This window comes from Protobothrops mucrosquamatus, unplaced genomic scaffold (assembly GCF_001527695.2).
Source record: "Protobothrops mucrosquamatus isolate PMUCROS unplaced genomic scaffold, P.Mucros_1.0 scaffold229, whole genome shotgun sequence".
Taxonomy (NCBI): Eukaryota; Metazoa; Chordata; class Lepidosauria; order Squamata; family Viperidae; genus Protobothrops; species Protobothrops mucrosquamatus.
In genome coordinates, this window is record NW_015386580.1 from 615808 (window position 1) to 629662 (window position 13855).

The 13855-nt window shown below is 36.8% G+C and overlaps 1 protein-coding gene across 1 annotated transcript; it reads right to left on the reverse strand.

The window, feature by feature from the left end:
• Nucleotides 1-659: 659 nt before the first annotated feature.
• On the reverse strand, nucleotides 660-13643 carry ACADSB (acyl-CoA dehydrogenase short/branched chain). The gene is made up of 11 exons (XM_015814217.1): nucleotides 13538-13643; nucleotides 11169-11328; nucleotides 10381-10481; nucleotides 9580-9786; nucleotides 8139-8309; nucleotides 6838-6963; nucleotides 6329-6421; nucleotides 4825-4914; nucleotides 4056-4193; nucleotides 2280-2379; nucleotides 660-1003 (listed from the first exon to the last, which is right to left on the reverse strand). Exons 1-11 carry the CDS (start codon nucleotides 13580-13582, stop codon nucleotides 933-935), a joined length of 1302 nt encoding a protein of 433 aa, XP_015669703.1. The 5' UTR covers nucleotides 13583-13643; the 3' UTR covers nucleotides 660-932.
• Nucleotides 13644-13855: the final 212 nt, after the last annotated feature.

Here is a 13855-nt window from a genome sequence, read left to right on the forward strand (position 1 = left end):
ATCTGCTTCATCTCCCCAGTTACCCAATCACTGAGTAGCTGGCACTAGCACGTAGATTTATATACTGCTTCACAGTGCTTTACAGCCGTCTCTAAGCAGTTTACAGAGTTAGTCTATTGCCCCCAACAATCTGGGTCCTCATTTTACCGACCTCAGAAGGATGGAAAACTGAGTCAACCTTAAGCCGGTGAGAATCAAACTGCCAAACTGCTGGCAGCCGGCAGTCAACAGAATTAGCCTGCAATATTGCATTCTAACCATTGCACCACCACAGCTCTTAAGTATTTACTTTGTCATTTTCTAAATAGTAAGATAATCTTTTCAAGGACTGATTGTTACTATTAGCACTAACATGCAAGTGCTGCAGAGTATTGGAACATTCTTGAATATGCTCAGGCTTATCACTTTGATAAACAGAATTATAAAGACGTCCTAAATATTTGACAGGCTAATACAGTGGTTCTCAACCTGTGGTCCGTGGACCTGAGCGGCCTCAATGTCGTCACAGGGTCCGCGAAGGCTTAAAGAAATGTTATGATTTAAATCTTGAGTTAAGTCTTGGGGGGTTCGTGGCCACAAAAGATATTTAAAGGGGTATCCATGGTGAAGAAAAGGTTGAGAACCACTGGTCTAGTACAAAAGCAGACAAGATTGTTTCTTTGTTTGTTTAAAAGGGAGTGTGGAAGTGCATAACCTCTTATTTCACAGTGATTGGAAAAACAAGTAAGAATTCTTAGGGTCGTATTACTGATTCCAAATAGTCCAGCCATTTACATTGTACACTTGTACAGAAAGTTGCACAACGATTAAAAATTACTGTAATTTGTTTCCTTGTTCTAAAACCAGCAATCTGCAACCCACAAAGAAGTAAAACCATATTTAACTTTCTGAGAAGTAATCAGGTTGGCAACAGTCACTTAATTCCTGGAATTTCAATACTCTTGGGCAATGCATTTTGCAATAGTGTTTAACTGGATATTTGAAGTTCCTTCATATATGGTACCTGAAACAAACCATCAGGGGGAAAAAAATGAATCAGGGAGGCATACAAAAACTGATTAAAGCACTTTCAGCAAACACCCTTCTGTAAAGATTCAATATGTAATCAAGGCCGAGCTAAACATTCTGTAATGTATTTTAATAGGAATGTTTGCAACCTGCAGTTTGTTAGCCTTTCAGTAGATACGTAAAACTTTATCACAAGGTAAATGTAAGGGAGGCAATCAACTGCTGTTAGTCCTTTGTATAGTCCAGACACGAAGCTCAACCATGAGTACAAACTTTATCTTTATTATAAGCTTACATTAACACAATTTTGCAGGACTGAAAATATTTCTCCTCTATGTTCCTTTTACTCCCTGAAAAACTAGGGACTAGTTTCTGATTTTCCATTCTCCCTCCTGGTTCTGAGAAATCTTCTACATGCTGTTTGTCTAGTCTGTAGCTCCTCCTCCTATCTCTCACAGGCTATTACATTGATATGGATGAAATTGTTAAATTTATTTCAATGACAACCTGTATAAATGACAGTTCAGTGGAGTTAGGGATATATTAATCACTAAGTCGTTTACTGATGAAACAATGATTGGATTTATATATTGTTCTAAAGCATAACGTGATTTATTTTATTTTGATTGATCATGTATCAGCTCAGCCATAAGCCATGATTTAAAGCATTATGTGTGAACAAAACCATCATGGCTTACTTAACAAGGATATGAATTAATTAACCAAATGAAAGGAAGAAAAATAAATACATTGTGTGTGAAATTAAGAGAAAGGATGTAATTGAACTGAATGAAGGTGGTGTAACATTTATTCACAGAACTGATGAGGATATTCAGGGAAGTGAGATGAATGAAAAGGCTAAAATGGATGTAATAGGAGTATTTGGTATGTTCACCACCTTGAGTTATTTATAAAGTAATAAAGGTAGGATAAAAATCTAATAACTAAATCTAATGAATAATATATACACATAAACATGCATACAAAGGAAAATTACTGTGAACTTTAACTACTCCTCCTCTAAGAAAATTAGATAGAAGAAATGTATCAGCTTTCGTTACCATATTTTCAACTCATCTAAGCTAACAATTCCATTTTAAAGGAAAATTACTAAGGAAAAAGAAAAGAAAAATGCTTCTTTTCAGATAAATGAAGAATTTGCCACTGAATATCTATCAGAAAACTCTTAAAATTGATGCTTAACAGCTTTGCAATAATTAAATTCTGAATTCAATATAATGCAACATAGAAATGCATCATATACAACTTACCAATCTTGCAATCCCTGTAAAATTTTTCAACTGGATAATCTTTCGTGAAGCCAACTCCACCCATCCATTCAATACATTTACTTGTTGTTAGAGTTGCAACCTTTAAGATATACAGTAAGACTGTTGTGAGGGTTTATGAACTCTTTGGTTTCTACTATTAACCACCCCTCTAATAAATATATTACAAAAAATACAAAACATTAATCAAATAATGCCATGTTAAGCTAATGATGCATAATTAAAGAGCTCTAAAGCTTATGGATTTCGGTTGGGAAACTACAATTCTTTTTTTATATATATATATATAAATTTTATTAATTTTAAAATAACCCCCCCCATACAAATACAAATATAAGCATACATTAACATAACAACTTCAGTAACAGCTCGGCAGCCCCCCCTCCCCGCGTCCGCCCTCTTTTCTCCTTCAACCTCCCTACACATCCCACCTCCTTCCCTCTCCTCCTCCTTCGGACACGGTTTAGGGGCGCTAGCCGAGCGTCAGCTCGGCAGCACCCCCTCCCCACATCCGCCCTCTTTACTACCTACCTACTTTCCTCCTATCTCTCCTCTCCTCTCTCCTCCTCCCACCCTTCAGACACGGTTTGGAGGTGCTAGCCGAGCACTCAAAATTCTCTATTTTTCCATACATCAATACTCCTAATTTAATACACATTTCTACTTCTCACCATACATCAAAACTCCTAATTATTTTATTTCTATTTCTACCCTCCCTCCCAGCCCCAGCCCCCCCCCAGACTTCCCAGAGCTGATTACAGGATTAAATAAACATCATCCCCAATCTAAATATAACTACCCACATATAAAACAATCAAATATAAACATACTTTAACTCAAATAAAAACAATCAAATATAAACATACTTTAACTCTAATCAATATATAGGTCACTTTCATACCTTCTCTAAATATAATCTATCCTCCTTCCCCAAACCAAATATCTTCAAATTAAACTACAATTCTTTTGATCATAGCAGTTTATTATGAAATAATAATGAAATTTGCCATATAACCTGGGAAGAATCTGACAAAGAACTGTTGATATTCATATGACAAAAAATTAAATGGGGATGCTTAAACCAAACCAAACTAAATGTTTGATCTCATGGCAACCTGAATTTGAATTTTATTTCAGAGATAACAAATCAGTATATGATTCAATTTACAGTCTTCAATAAGATAAAATTTGCAGTGATAGCACACTCTAATTTGTTTGTATTTAATTTCTTATTTTAAGAGGGACTATTAGCCACTGAAAGCCCGTTTGGTGTAGTAGCTAAGGTATCAAGCTAAAAATTAGAAGACTGTGAGTTCTAATCTTGCCTTTCGCGCAAAGCTAGTGGGGTGATCTTGAGCCAGTCACTTTCTTTCAGCCCTAAGAAGGAAGCAATGCAAACCACTTCCCAAAAAACCTTGCCAGAAAAACTGCAGGGAGTGGTCCAAGGCAGCAAAAATATCTCCCAAAAACAAAACTCTACTCAGAAGTCCTTTGGGACCAGAGCAGCATATAAGTCCTATCTAGTTTGCAAAGAAACACACACAAAATCGAAATTTATAATATAATTTCTGTCTTTTAAAGTAGGAAATAATTTATTCTTTCTTTTTTAAATAATCCTATAAAATATATTTAAGGTTCCATTTTTCTCCTCTACATACAGTAGCTGGCTGAAACAAAGAGAGTTGAGACCTGAAAGAAACAATAATTCCCCTTCAGTTCTGCTTAAAATTCAAACAGAAAAAAAAATAGAGAGCTTACCTCTGCTGCATAATATTTAGCCATGCTTGCTTGTTTTATAAATGGTTTCCCAGTTTCTGCAAATCGGGCAGCATTATAGACCAGCAACCTTGCAGCTTCAATCTGAATGGCCACTTGAGCAATCTGATGTTGCAGTCCCTTAGAAATAAAACTTATATTGAAACATTAGCTTCAGGAAAAATTAAATCTCCTTTCATGACCATCAACTATACATGGAGTTCTCAATCTTATGGTAGCATCTTTGCAATTCTTAAGCAATCCTTTACTCAGTTATAAATCTAATTGTGCTTGAAAGTGCTTAGTTATGAGTGAGTGTGTAAAGGTCAGTGGCTAGAATGGCCAAAATTGAATTAAAAACTGGACAAAGAAGGGGAAATCACTGTTGTCACTGTCATTCATCAAAATGTGTTACATACAGTACTATATATAATATGTATTACAACTGCTATCAGTATTGACAATGCAGATGAATTCTGTAACAATTTTGTCATGATATATGAAATAATAAAAGGTAAAGAATTTTCATCTGGAACGGTAGTCACATTTTAGATATGTTGTTCAATTTAATACTTTGTGGTTATTATTTATTTAGTTTATGGCATATCGTACATGGACTAGCAATATATTACTTTGTGGTAAATACTTAGTATTAGCTGCTGTAGAATAGTAACATTACAGTATGGTTTATAATGTTTATCTCTATCTCTACCAGTCATAATTATTTATATTTTATGTTTATATCTCTTGCACAGAACACATCAATCAATACCTGAAAATCAAAAATGCTTTTTCCAAACTGGGTTCTTTCCTTTGTGTATGGGATAGTATGATCAAAACACCCCTGTGCTAATCCCAGCATCTGTGTGCAGATAAACAAACATTAAAATTATTTCAAGGCACCTTAATTCACACATAGCGACTTAATTTCATAGAAACTATTGAAATAGGTTTATAACTAAATAGCGGTTCCAGAAGGCCAGGTAACTTAATCCTAGACTTGTTCATCCTAAAATAGAGCGGGCATGCTGTCCTAACATAGTCAGCTAATATGACCCAGGGCCATGAAACAAAGAAACTGTAATCCAGAAACATCTGGAAGCCATAAAATGCCTTCCCTTAAAAAAAGAATTAATGAGGAGTAAGAGAAGTACTGCGGCAAAGAATAGATTACAGAGTTATCTGCTTTACTCCAAAGGTTTGGATCGGTACTTTTGAAATAAAGTCCTTCTGCACAACAAAAGACATCTAATCTGCCAAGTATGGAACTTCACAAAGAACCCAAATGTAGCGCAAGAATGATAAACTGTCTTTCACAAGAATTAAATCCAGGAAAAAGTTACAAGACTTCAAATGGACTATTCAGAGCAGCTATAGATACATATTGGAATTTCTAGGATTGTCTTAGCAGAATAACTATTCTATCAATGTAATTTTGATGGATCTCTTATGATCATTTATCATCCATACAAAGAGTAACTGTAATATTTAATATTAAGATTAGACAGCAGCTGTGATTCAACAATTTATGCAGCTAATTCCATGCCCCCAAAAGAAGCTATGATTTCATTTGATTGAAAAATAGTTCCCTTCTCTTTTGTTGATTATATAGTATATACGAAGAACAGAGTCACGGCATAACTTTATGGAAAGAGGTAAATGTACAATTGTACTTGTAACCACCATAAAGAAGATCAGAAGTCACAACTTTATATCATTTTTTTTCTTTTCTAATTTTCATATATTTTTTCATTTCTTTTTCTACCTTGGCTTTTTCTTTTTTCCCCATTTCCCTTTCTTATTCTATTTTAGTCTGAACTCATTTTTCCTCCTTTCTAAAACTTTCAATAAAATTACATTAAAAATAAAAATAGTTCCTTTTTTCATAATAAGCGATTTCTGAAACAGATGGCATTTTCAAAGGTAGATTGTAGTATGTGACAGTTGCCTGTAGTTCAAAAAGGCAAAAATCCAAAGTCAGGTTTTTGAGCATGCCTAAAATTATTCGTTGTTCTATTATGTATGGACAACACTTTTATCCCTAAATATGCATTTCTTTGGAATCAACTGTCAGGATTGTTTCCATACTTACTGTTCTCATTCCTGCTTAACTGACTCTCTCATGCATTTAAACTCTGCGTGTGACTACTGAGCTTCTTTTTCAGCTTACTATTGCAAGGGCAATTATTCTCAAAATCAAAGGGGAACTCTAGAGTTAAAGTTCCTCTTTTATTGTGATTTGCCCATTGATGGCAACTATTTTCCAGTTTACTCACCTGCGCAGCTATGCCAATTCTTCCTGTATTCAGCATTCCAATAGCATACTTATAACCCTGACCAACTTGTCCCATTATATTGCTTTCAGGAACCTACAAAAACAAAATAAAAAAAAACCAAAAATATATATATATATAATCAGTATTGACTCTTTTTGTTGTTTCCAAAAATAAAAAGGCCATTATTATGACACTGCATTCAAAAACAGTTCTGGGAAAATCTAGTTTTAAATGGCGATATCCAAATTTTAGAAATAAATAAATAAAAACAAAGCAGAAAACCAAAATGGTGCAATTTTTGATATTCAGAAATTGGCTTTAAGCTTGGTTAATTATAAATTATGGCCATGTGCCTTCCAATTGATAATATATTTAATATATTAGGCTATCACCCATCTATACAAAATGCAAACCTGAAATACATCATTCTCTTTCCAAATTCATGGACTCCTATAACTTACTTGATAGAATTAGAAATTCAGAACACTGCTTTACAAGTTTTATTCTACCTTCACATTTTCAAATGTTACAGGACATGTAGATGCTGCTCTGATTCCCAGCTTATCTTCTTTCTTTCCTACATGCAGGCCATCTGTATTACGGTCTACTATGAAACATGTAATTCCTTTATAGCCCTGGGAAAAAAGGTAGATACAATAATACATTAACCATGTGGTGAGTATATGCCAGATAAATATATTCCAACCCTTGCAAAATAATTCATACTCAAAGTTCTATTCAAAAAAGGGGATCCTTCTTTGAGCATCCATAATTGGGGATTACTTTTTCCTACAGTGGTGATCCAACTGCAGTTCCTGCCATAGCATCGTATTTTATATCAAGACTCGCATGGATTCTCTAAGCAAAAGCACCGTGGTTAATATAATAGTGTTTGGTTTGGCGACACAATGCCCGTACCATTCCACACCACTTCTGGATCATCTGTACAGATATACTGTACATACAAACCTCAAATGAATAAAAAACTACAAAAATTTGTGAGACTTCAGTGTAAATTGCTCATTCAGGCAAGGAATCTGAAATTACATAAGATTTTGTTTCATTAAATGAGATTCAAGGAGTTATCTCTCATGAGGTTTGGCATTTTTATGAAACTTCAGCTGCACTAAAAATTTGTGTTTGTCACTTTACAGCAGGGGTGTCAAACTGCCGGCCCGCGGGCCAATGAATCATAGCAAAACCGCGCCCACCCCATTCCCGGCAATGGCAAAAAAGTCGCGATACGTCGCGACACATCACATGACGTTGCAAGTTTGATACCCCTGCTTTACAGCATAAGATCTGCAACATTCTCCTGGATAGGTGAAGAGAGTATCAGCCTCTGATTAGAAGCAAACTGTTTGAGACCAAGATAGCTTGAAAACATTGAAGCAAAGCAAAGAAAAGCAGGCTATTTATTGTTTGCATTGTAATTGGATCAAAGACAGTCCCTTCCTGAATAATCCTTTAGGCCACCTGCAAATGGTCAAAACTTCAATCTTCAGTGTGGTCACAAAGTACCAACACCTTATTTTCAAGCATAGTAGGCTTTGCTGTTCACCATTGGTCTGAACAAGCAGGTCTCCACAGATTAATGGGGGGAAAACCCTGGAACAGAGGCAAAGACCACGATTTCTGCCCCTATTTGTCTGTTGAAGTTTCCAAGCAGATGAAGATACTCTATAAACTGAAGATGTATGTGAAAATGACAACTGGAAAAAGCAAGATGTAAGGTTGGCATTACCGTATATTTTTAACCTTAGTATAGCAATACATGTACAATCACATTACAGTGATTTTAACTACTTACTGCTGAAGGATTTGTATTTGCCATCACTAAAAAAATTCCTGCTTGTTCTGCAAAGCTAATCCACATCTTTGATCCATTGATGATGTAGTAATCCCCTTGCTTTTCAGCCCGAGTCCTCATGGAGAAAGCATCACTGCCAGCTCCTGATTCAGAAATGCAGATGGCGCCCATCTACCATTTAACATAGAATTCAGTTGTCAGCTAATTCCACTGGACACTGAACATCTAGGTTTGGCAAAGTAATCAGAGAAATCTTTCCCTTTATGGTATTGGCCTTGAAAAAGGTCAAGACAATTTATAAAATACAGAGGCAAAGGCTTGGTTACTATTGTATTGGCACAATTAGCCATTGATATAATGATAAAGGCAGGTAGTCAATCAAGAAAAACATTTGAAAAGCTTTCTCTTTACAATAGTTTTGAAGGATATGCTATTTAAATGTAATTAGCCATGCCACCTTTTCTATTTCACACATATATTTACTGCATATTTGATCAGGTCAAAGCTATTAATTTAAATGTGTGTAAAGATGCTCCCTCCTAATATTTTTAAATATTATTTATTTATTTATTAATGTTTGGTTTTTCTATGGTCTGTTTTTTATTGTATGCCCTTCAGAGTCATCTTCATTGAGATGGACGGCTATATAAATGTGATAAATAAAAAAATGAAATATTTAATAATTTAATAAAATGTAACATTTAAAATTAACGTTTCAGACTTCTGTCAAAAACCACCAGACTGCCCTTGGTTTTCTACTCAGTGAAATACGCTATAATTTTGAACTTCAAAATTTGCAAGTATCCAAGACAGTGAATCTAAGTAAGAGATTATGTTTTAAAACACAGACATTTAATGTCTAATAAATCAATAGCAACTCTACATACAGTAGGTAGTCCTCGACTTTCAACCATTCATTTAGCGGCCATTCGAAGTTACAATCACACTGAAAAAAGTGACTTACAATGGATCCTCACACTTACGAACATAGCAGCATCACATGATCAAAATTCGGACGGTTGGCAACCTGCAAGTATTTATGATGCTTGCAGTATATTTGGGATAACCTTTCCAGCTGGCTTCCCACAAGCAAAATCAATGAGGCAAACTGGATTCACTTCACTGCAGGAGTTTAACAACCATGGCAAAAAAAAGGTTGTAAAACTGGCTGCGACTTAACAACTGCCTTGCTTAGCAACAGAAATTCTGGTTCTAATTGTGGTCATAAGTCAAGGACTGCCTGTGCAATTCCAATTGGGAGTATGCTAATGTTAACCTGAACATCACAGTGTTTCAGTGTAACCTGCATGTTGATTGGGATCTTAATTTCATATTAATAGTAATAGTAATATTACTCACCTACTAGTAATAGTAAATGGCACTACTGCCATTTATTTTGTAAATTTATGTTTTAACTTACTCATGAATGTACTTTACTTACCATGTCTTTTGCCAACCTGGGCAAATAGGTTCTCTTTTGTTCTTCTGTGCCATATGTTGTAAACATTTTATTACTGAAAGTATTCTGGAGTTCACACGCAAGTGATACCGATGGGTCAACTTTGGCTAACTCCTCAACAACCAGAATGGTAGAAAAGAAAGAAGATCCAGTTCCTCCATATTCTGCTTCAAGCTCAATACCCATTAACTAAGAAAAACAGGATAAGTTTTTGTTTTATGGAGAAGAAAAGTGTACAAGTCGAGATTTATACTCCAATATCAAAAGTTCTAGTCAAAGCAAGAGCCACTGACATCCAATTGAATTTCTAAATAATTCCACAATTAGTTGTATAATTACTTGGGATTAAATCTAGTAAGTCAATGGACTATTAGGCAGCAGACCTTGAAATCAGTGATACATAAACCACTCTTGTTGATTGCTGTGAGATCTTTATTCTTATTAAAGAATAATCAAAATGCTTGTTGCACACTACACATGTATCTTCCCCAATCTATTTCCACTGAAGCAATTTGCTAAATTGTCTGCCCTTTAAGTAGAAGATAAAGAGTAAAATCTACAGAAAAAAATGAAAACCAGCATTCTGTCCCAATGTTCACTCAGCAATGATCATAATTCATTTTTAGATTATAATACTCTAATATATCATATTATTATACCTAACAACCAATATACTGCACGTACATAGAGTTCATACTGTATAAAACCTAGCATGTTCACATTGTAGTTAAAGTTGAAAAAGAAGCGTAAGTCATTTTTAAGGATAAAAAATAATGTACAAACCCCGTTTTCAAATAGTCCTTGAAATAAAAAATCATCCATTTTTGCATCGGCATCCATTTTTTGTACTAATGGAACAATTTGCTCTTGAGCAAATTTTTTTACTAAATAAAAGAAACAAGGATATAAAGGAATCAAGCTTTAATGTATATATATATATATATATTTAAACAGCAGACTGACTGACTGCCAATACACTGCACAAACATCCAAGCTGAGGGATACAAACAACAATATATTGGCATGTAAGGTAGTCTTTAGATCAGAGGTATCAAACTGCCAGCCCATGGTCTGGTTACATCATACAGAGGCCGTGCCCACCCCAGCTCCAGCAATGCAAAAAAAGTTGCAATACATCATGACACGTCATGTGACATGGCGAGTTTGACACCCGTGCTTATGAAGAACAGTGCTAGAAGAACTGAATTTGTTGCACTCATATTATTAGCATGCCTTTAGCATAAACAGTCAGTGTTCTGTCCTTCAGAATTACACAGACTGCTATTTGCACAATACCCAGGTAGGAGCAAATATTTTATAAATTAACCCATTTACAAACTATTATAAATACTGGGTTTGGGGTATTTCTCTATTAGGTACTTATATAATCTTTTAAAATCAAGCTTCCATCACTGAGGTTTTCCAAAATCTGATCTTGTTACTGTTGTATCAGCACAAAAAAAGTTGAGCAATTCTAGAAGTTGTTTAAATCACTAGTGGAAATCCTGCCAAATTTATAGAGGATTTTGCTGAAAGAATTTGAATCTGTTTAATTACACTGGACACATTACCTGATTCTTTAATCATTAACTCTTCTTCTGTAAATGTCTGAAGTGGAGCACAAGTTAATCCTTCTTTGACTATATGTGGCAAAGCTTCTGATTTGAAAGATTTAGAGAGACAAGAATGAGTCATCCAATGATTTATGCAGAGCGGCATGTTCCATCCTGTCTATGGGCAAAAATATTTTAAGATGAAAAAAAAAGAAAATATTTAGTTAATATTAGATTCAGCAAATAATGATATTTCATATAAAATCTGAACTTCTAATTTGTTCCACATGGCTGTGTTACAGATTATATATATAAGCCTTAAACATATGGGTAATATACAGGTAGTCCTCGAGTTACAAGTGTAATGGAGCCTGCCCATTCCACTCATAACTCAAAAACTCGTGAATCTTGTTCAAGGTACGAGATCACTCCCTTGCTCGTTAAAACACACGCAGCTCGTTAAGTGAACATGATGTATCTCAGGGTGGGGAAGGCCATGGAGGGCCTAGTGCTGGAACAGGCCCCCAAGGCCTCCCTGACCCACTAAGATACCCGATAACCCGGTTGGGCCTGGAAAAGGCCTCCAAAGCCCGGATTGGGCTACGGGGTGGTGGTGGAAGCGTTCCCTGGACTCAAATCTGGGCAGCAGCAGCTTGGAAATGGCTTCTGGAGCATGGATCGGGCCACGAAGGGGGCACGGAAGCCTCCCCCGGCCTTAGATCCAAGCCGCAGTGGCCTGGAAGAGGCCTCCGGAGCCCCGATCCAGCCTCCAGAGGCACGTGGAAGCGTCCCCCAGCTTCAGTTCCATTCTCCGTTGCAGAGAACAGAGGCCTAAAGTACCATGAGCTCACACGAGATCAGTAGCGTGAGATCTCGCCCCACTGATCTTATGTGATCTTGCGTTACTTTAGGCCTCCATTCTCTGCGAACGCACTGAAGGCCTGGAGCAACCAAGAAAGCGAAGGATCTTGATCTTCGCTGGGTGAGTATTGAAGGCCTGGTGCCTAGCGAGACCTGGGGTGGGGAGGGAGAGAATAACCAGGGTGAATGTTGCAGAGCCTCTATGGTTGCTCAAAAGGGCGAACGACTGCCTGGTGCAATCTACTACGGGACTTGCTTGTAAGCACTAAGGGGGCGCTCATCACATAACTTTGAACGAGTGTTAAGTGAACGCTAGTCACTTGGGGATTACCTGTATTTATTTTAAAAGGTGCTAAAAGTATCTTAATTTACAATGACTAAATGTTTTCTCTTATGCCTTTTACTTCATTCTCAATTCAACTATCTTGCTTAGGTCTATGTAAATATATTAGAGTTCCTTAGTGAACTGGATAAACACAAGGTATATTTAATGAGCGTATTATAAAATGTAAACACAACTTTATTTTTAAAATGAGATTTATAACAAAATCTTGAGCCTCTTTACTCAGAATTAGGTCTGCATGCAGGGCTCATTCTTAAGTGCAATACTGTAAGGGTTCACTTTTGCAATTAATGAAAAATGGAAAAGAATATACTATGTTGTATGCCTTTGACGTGCCAATGTGGCATATGCTTAAAGCTTGCCTATTACAGATTCCTCGCTGTGAAAAGAGCATTGGAGAGAATTTACTCTTGTTTTAGGGCCGCATCAAGCAAATCAAAAAGACTTCTGAATCTTTAATAAGTGCACAAGGAGAAATTTCAGCAACTGGACTTCTATGAAAATTAGCACAGCCATACAAAAGTTCTGATATTCCTTTCACCTTATTATCCTTGTAGTTTCTCGTTGAACAACCCTAACCTTATCCGTACCCCTTCATTACATACAACATCAATACATTCTTAATTTTAAAAGGTGACAATGCTTTAATGCTGTATCCCCTGAACACTGCCATCTCGGAACATAAAGCTGTGGACTGCAACCAAACGCGGCCACGTCTTGGAGTAAACACAGAGCAAGGGAACTAACTCTACTCTTAACATGTCCCGTTTGGATTCTCATCGGTTTACATACTCGGTCCAATAAATACAGCTTTTGTTCCTTGTCAAGGTTCATTTATTGCTCTAGTGCCTAGAGCCTAGGCAATTAATTATGTGTTGCAAGCCACAACGTTTGCTTCACACAACACCCCAAGCTTAGAGTCTACATCTCAGAATTTGTCTCCCCGTAGGCAAAACAGGCTTCATAACTTCTTCGCCTCCTGCCCACGGCAAGGACACGGGTTTGTCTCGATCTGTATACTTGGACCAGCAACTTTTCTCCCCAATGCCCTAGTTATTTGAACATCTGGATGTGCCAGGCACCGACCGCGACCCTTCAGCGCGTTAAACTCGCGCTCTGCCACGGAGCCATCAAGGGCGGCAGCTCTTTGCATCTCGCCCCACCAAGTTTTACAGCCCCTTACTTTCCTGCAGCATCTCAGCAAAGCCAAAGCTCCCGCGGGTGCCATCGTTGATATCTCTAAGCACTCTCGCTACTGCTGTATCCCAATTCGCCTTCAAGGTTGTTCCCCCCCCCCCCCGCTCAGCCGCGCGAGGTTTGATAATCAGAGATTTGCATTGAGGACCTCAAAGAGATAGGAGATGGTGCTATTCTTTTTACTTCTGGTTCCCGTTGGAATCCAGCATCAGCGGGGCAAGAATGATGGCGGCTCCACTCGTGTCGTCCTTTCCAGAGGAAATCTTGCCATCTGCCCAAGCGACGAACCTTTGCTTAAAATTAT